Here is a 6,094-nt window from a genome sequence, read left to right on the forward strand (position 1 = left end):
ACAGGCCAGGGCCGCCATGGCTTACGAGCTCGAGGCATGTTACAACTCCAAAGTTTGCTTCCATATTTGTTTTTGCTGGAAACAGTGTACTAATTTGTTACCATCGTCTTCGTTTTTTTCTGGAACTAACCAAATTTTGCTGCCATGTCTTTTTGCTGGAATCATTTTGTACCACTTTTTTGTTACAACAGTTTTGGTTTTTTGCTACTATCGGCACTGCCGTTTGTTACATCCTTTTTCATGAGGTTGTCGAGACCCTGCGACTATGTCTTTTGCTACAACCTTGTACACTTTTTGCTACAACCTTGTGCATTTTTTGCTACTACCAGAGAAGCCCCTAGCTGGACCATAAGTTGTTTTTGTTACAACCGTTTTGTGGTTTGCTGCAACCAGTGTCAATTTTTGCTACCACCGGCTTCTTGATTTTTCTGGAACCAGCGCTCGATTTTTCATTTTTGCTACCACTAGCGTTTGATTTGCTGGAACAAGATTCAATTTTTGCTACCATTAGGTTTTTGGTTTCTTGGAACGGCGTCGATTTTTTCCAATCTTGCTACCAACGTTTTATTGGTTTTTGTTGGAACCGTCAAGAATTTTTGCTACGACCAGTGGAATTTTTTGCTGCAACCGGCAAATTAAGGACGAGGAACAACATGAGCTCTACGACGGGTGCTGCGGCCGGCGACGTGCGGCTCTGCGAGCCGCGGGGGGCCTCGCTGGAGATGCGCCTCGGGGGCCTTGCTAGTGCAGCGCGGTGCTGCGAGCCACGGAGGATCTCGCCGGAGATGCGCCAGGGGGGCCCGAGGAAGAAGAAGCTGGGGCGATTTTTTTTTGCTCCAGATCCAACCACCGTGCGGCTCGCATCAAGCAGCTATGGCTGGACCGGCCGAAAGTTTCGGCCGGTGCGCCGGCGCCTAGTGGTGCCCGGTAAGGTAAACGTTTAGAGCCGGGGCGGCGGCCGAAACTTCGACCGGTCGACTCGCTCACCCCGCCACGTAGCGCTAAAGTAGGAGGGACACGTCATCCCGCAAGGGCCCGCACACCGCTCTGCTTCCCTTATCCTTTCCAACGCGGCTGCAGTCCACACACCACATCTCCTTCCTTTCTTCCCTGCCCTGCCCACACCGCTGCTTCTACCTATCTACTTTTCTCGGACGCCATTGCTGTAGAGTTGCTGCACGGGGCGCCCTCCCCCACTAAGCGCAGCGGCGTGGAGTTGCTGCTGCTGCACAGGATGCCATCGCCATGGCCGAACGCGACGGGGCCGAGCACCGGCGCTACTACGACAGGGGGCATGGCCTGCGAGCTCATAGGCCAGGGAAGCCATGGCTTATGAGCTTGAGGCATGATACAACTCCAGATTTTGCTTCCATGTTTGTTTTTGCTGGAACCAGTGTACTAATTTGTTACCGCGGTCTTCGTTTTTTGCTGGAACTAACCAAATTTTGCTGCCATGTCTTTTTGCTGAAACCATTTTGTACCACTTTTTTGCTACAACAGTTTTGTTTTTTTTTGCTACTACCGGCACTGATGTTTGTTACATCCTTTTTCATGAGGTTGTCGAGACCCTGCGACTATGTGTTTTGCTACAACCTTTTACACTTTTTGCTACAACCTTGTGCATTTTTTGCTACTACCTGAGAAGCCCCTAGCTGGACCACAAGTTGTGTTTACTACAACTGTTTTGTGGTTTGCTGCAGCCAGTGTCAATTTTTGCTACCACCGGCTTCTTGATTTTTGTAGAACCAGCGCTCGATTTTTCATTTTTGCTACCACTAGCGTTCGATTTGCTGGAACAAGCTTCAATTTTTGCTACCATCAGGTTTTTGGTTTGTTGGAACGGCGTCGATTTTTTCCAATTTTGCTACCAACATTTTATTGGTTTTTGCTGGAAGCGTCAAGAATTTTAGCTACGATCGGTGGAATTTTTTGCTGCGGCCGACAAATTAAGGACAAGGAACAACATGAGCTCTACGACGGATGCTGCGGCCGGTGACGTGCGGCTCTGCGAGCCGCGGGAGGCCTCGCCGGAGTTGCGCCGCGGGGGCCTTGCTGGAGCTGCGCGGTGCTGCGAGCCGCGTTGGATCTCACCGGAAATGCGCCACACGGGGCCGGAGAAGAAGAAGCTGGGATGATATATTTTTTGCTCCAGATCCAACCGCCATGCAGCTCGCATCGAGCGGCTATGGCTGGACCGGTCGAAAGTTTCGACCGATGCACGGGTGCCTAGCGGTGCCCTAATGGTAATAGTATAAACCCCCGTGCGGGGTCGAATGGTAAAATCGGAATCTGAGCTTACCCCAAATGATTGGCCCAGCGACTGGACAATCAATGTCTCATAACGTGGCTGTCCGATCTGAATTTTGCACGTTGTGCAATTAATTCCCTTGTCGTCTGAAACAATTTTCGCTTATATAGACCCCCAAAGCAACGCACGTATGTATCACGAGGCAAATAATCCCACGGGAAACAATGGAGGCCAGCGGCATGGCTGAGGCTCGCCGCCCTCCGCACGTCGCCATGCTGGTGACGCCCGGGATGGGTCACCTCATCCCGCTGGCGGAGTTGGCCAAGCGCCTGGCCGCGCGGCACGGCGTCACGGCCACGCTCATCACCTTCGCCTCCACGGCGTCCGCCACGCAGCGGGCCTTCCTCGCCTCCCTCCCGCCCACCATCGCCTCCATGTTCCTCCCGCCCGTCGACCTCTCCGACCTGCCCCATGGTGCCAGCCTCGCGACCCTCATGTCTGAGGAGTGCGTCCGCTTGGTGCCGGTGCTGATCGGGGTTCTGACGGGGCTCATGGAGACGACGCGGCTGGTGGCCTACGTGGCTGACGTCTTGGGAACAGACTCGTTCGATGCTGCCGTGGCTGCCGGCGTGCCGAGGAGATACATGTTCTTTACGGGGAACCTCCATTGGCTCACGCTCATCCTCCACCTCCCGGAGCTGGACGACACGATGCCCGGCGAGTTCCGGGACCTCGCTGAGCCCGTCAGGCTGCCTGGCTGCGTGCCTATCCCGGGGACGGAAGTCATGTCGGCTCTCCAGGACAAATCCAACCCCAGCCAGGGACGGAGCTCTCATGTAGCCACTGGTGTCAATTGACACCGGTGCCTTCTGGCTTTTGAGCTAATAAGTATTAACAAAAATGCGTCTGACCCCAGCTCAAAAATTCCATTGACCCCAGCCCATCAGGAGAGCAGTCAATCCCTAAAGCCTTAGCCCATAACATCCATTAAGTTATAAAAAAAATCAACAGCCTGCGGCAGCAAACAATGACAGAAGGCCAGGCCCAATGCGTACACACGTCTTTATGTATCAATTAATCGATGTACGCTACTCGGCTGTCGTATGCCTGTACCTATATACGAATAGACGGACGCCCTCATCTCTTCGCCTCCTCATCTCGATCCCTAATTCTGCCACCGCTGTAGCGAATCGGCAACGAACGACGGCGAACTCGACGCCATTTCATCGGGTGAATGTTGACGTCGGCCGACCGTCCGTCAGTGCATAATCTTTAATTTTCAAGTGTTGGCTCTTCCCATCCCAGGTAATCCGCACCCTCTCTCTCTCCCGGTCTCTAGATTTTCTACAATTTTACATGTGCTTTGATTTCTTCTCATGATGGCTATTGGCTAGGTAAGTTTTGAGTGTCTTTTCTATGATTTGCCAAGGACCAGGAGGATATGGATAAATTTTTTGTTGAAGGGAAACAACCAGCACCAGACAGTAATGTGGCGGGGACTTCATACTAGTAGAAAATGGGCTTTCGTTCGGGCCTGGCCAGCCCATTAGTCCCGGTACTTCCACGAACTGGGACCAATGGATGCATTTGTCCCGGTTCGTGAGCCCAGGGAGCCGGCCGGGGCCTCGTGGGTATTGGTCCCGGTTCGTATGGACTCATTTGTCCCGGTTCTAGGCACGAATCGGGACCAAAGGGCCTCCTGCCTGGGCTCGCCGCACCGGCCACGTGGAGGCCCATCTGTCTCGTTTAGTATAAGAACCGGGACTAAAGGCCTAGGGCATTAGTAACGACCCTTTAGTCCCGGTTTCCCAATCGGGACAGATGGGCCTTATGAACCGGGATAAATGGCCCTTTTTCTACTAGTGTCAAGGCCAGTTAGACCAAGACAAAATCTTGCATCAAATATTAGTACTACTCCTCCGCCTCCTGCAGAAATTAATTTAGATGCACTTCCTCATGATCCAGCTGATCTTGCTAATATTTTCACAGATGAATCTTGGTCATGAACTTCAGATTTTCATAGACAATGTCCGAGCGGACCAAAGATTTGCCAATTTGGATGGCATTGTTGATCTTGCTAAAGTGTTGGTGGAAACTAAAAAGCATCTTGCTTTTCCTTTGATGTATCAACTTCTCAAGTTGGTGCTAATTTTGCGAGTTGCTACAACATCAGTGGAGAGATGCTTTTCAGCAATGAATATCGCCAAGAGTGTTTTGCGGAACAAAATGGGTGATGAGTTCATGAGTGATTGCCTGACTTGCTATGTGGAGAAAGACATTTTTTCTACAATAACAAATGATGATGTGATTGATCTATTTAAGAAGATGAAAGATCGAGAAGGGAAGTTATAAAATGTGAGTCTCCGTATCACTTTATTTTTTCCTTAATGATACTTATTTTCTGTATTACTTGTTTTTTATATTGTTGTGAATATAATATGGTCTTTTGTTCATCCTTTCCAGAAAGTTACAAATGAAACGTTCCAAAGTCATATTTTTGCCTATTATTTCCGGAATATGTAAAGAAGTGTTACTTTATGACTTCGCTCAGCCAATACTCGCTACTTGGTACATTTTTATGTAATAATAATATCACCGGCTCTTTCCATATTGTTGTTCTTTATATTGCTCTCGGCCATTATCTATGTTGTTGCACTACTATAATTTCTGCTAGAGGTTTAGCGTGGGCAGCGGTTGACACCAGTGACCATTTTTTCTAGCTTCATCCCTGACCCCAGCTACCGGTGGATGGTGCACCACGGCGAGCTCTACCGCCACGCCGAGGCCATCCTGGTCAACTCCTTCGACGCCTTAGAGCCAGACGCCCCCAGGGTGCTCTCTCACCCGGAGCCCGGCCGTCCTCCGGTGCACAACATCGGTCCGCTCACAAGAACGGACGCCAGCGACGTACCTCGAGCCGCGTGCCTGGATTGGCTCGACCGGCAGCCGCCCAAGTCGGTCATCTTCGTCTCCTTCGGATCTGGTGGGTCGCTGCCGACGGAGCAGATGCACGAGTTGGCGCTAGGGCTGGAGCTCAGCGGGCAGCGGTTCTTATGGGTGGTGCGGAGCCCAAGCGACGAGGGAGCCTTGCACGCCAACTACTACGACGCCGAGAGCAAGAAGGACCCCCTGGCCTACCTCCCGGAGGGGTTCGTGGAGAGGACCAAGGACGTCGGCCTCCTCGTGCCATCGTGGGCGCTGCAGGCGAAGGTACTGGCTCACGAAGCGACAGGAGGATTTTTGGTGCACTGCGGGTGGAACTCGGTCTTGGAGAGCTTGGTGCACGGCGTACCCATGGTCGCATGGCCGCTCTACGCCAAGCAGGGGCAGAACGCTGTGATGCTGACCGAGGGGGCTGGAGTAGCCATACGAGTGCTGATGAACAAGAAAAAGGAGGAGATTGCCGCGGTGGTGAGGGAAATCATGGCAGGCCAAGGCGAAGGCGCCGAGGTAAGAGCTAAGGTGGCGGCACTGCACAAGGCGGCCACCGAAGCTCTACTTGAGGGAGGTGCCACCATGACCGCGTTGGATGAGGTGGTGCACAAGTGGACATGCCATGAGGATAACTAGCTAGGTGTACGCAAATCTAGCAATACATCTGCCCCCTCCTATGCAGTTGTATGATTTGTTTATTGTTCTCATATATTTTCATCTTCAATCCATTTTAGACGACATACTATGTTGGAAATAATGTGGAATCAGGGTTCACTAAGACAGAAATAAAGTATTGGATCAAACTTTTCTCTGGTGTTAAGGTGGTATCTGTGAATAACCATAGACTACCTGAAAAAGATAGAAGAATATGACCTATTTTGGGCGTACAATGCATTACATATGTATGATCAT

General features: G+C 51.3%; 1 protein-coding gene across 1 annotated transcript; it reads left to right on the top strand.

The window, feature by feature from the left end:
- The first annotated feature begins 2,461 nt into the window (after nucleotides 1-2,461).
- On the top strand, nucleotides 2,462-5,818 carry LOC119271061 (UDP-glycosyltransferase 72B1-like). Its single transcript, XM_037553028.1, has 2 exons — nucleotides 2,462-3,058; nucleotides 4,980-5,818. Exons 1-2 carry the CDS (start codon nucleotides 2,473-2,475, stop codon nucleotides 5,816-5,818), a joined length of 1,425 nt encoding a protein of 474 aa, XP_037408925.1. The 5' UTR covers nucleotides 2,462-2,472.
- The last annotated feature ends 276 nt before the right edge of the window (nucleotides 5,819-6,094 follow it).

The sequence above is a fragment of the Triticum dicoccoides genome, chromosome 3A (genome assembly GCF_002162155.2).
Source record: "Triticum dicoccoides isolate Atlit2015 ecotype Zavitan chromosome 3A, WEW_v2.0, whole genome shotgun sequence".
NCBI classification, from domain to species: Eukaryota; Viridiplantae; Streptophyta; class Magnoliopsida; order Poales; family Poaceae; genus Triticum; species Triticum dicoccoides.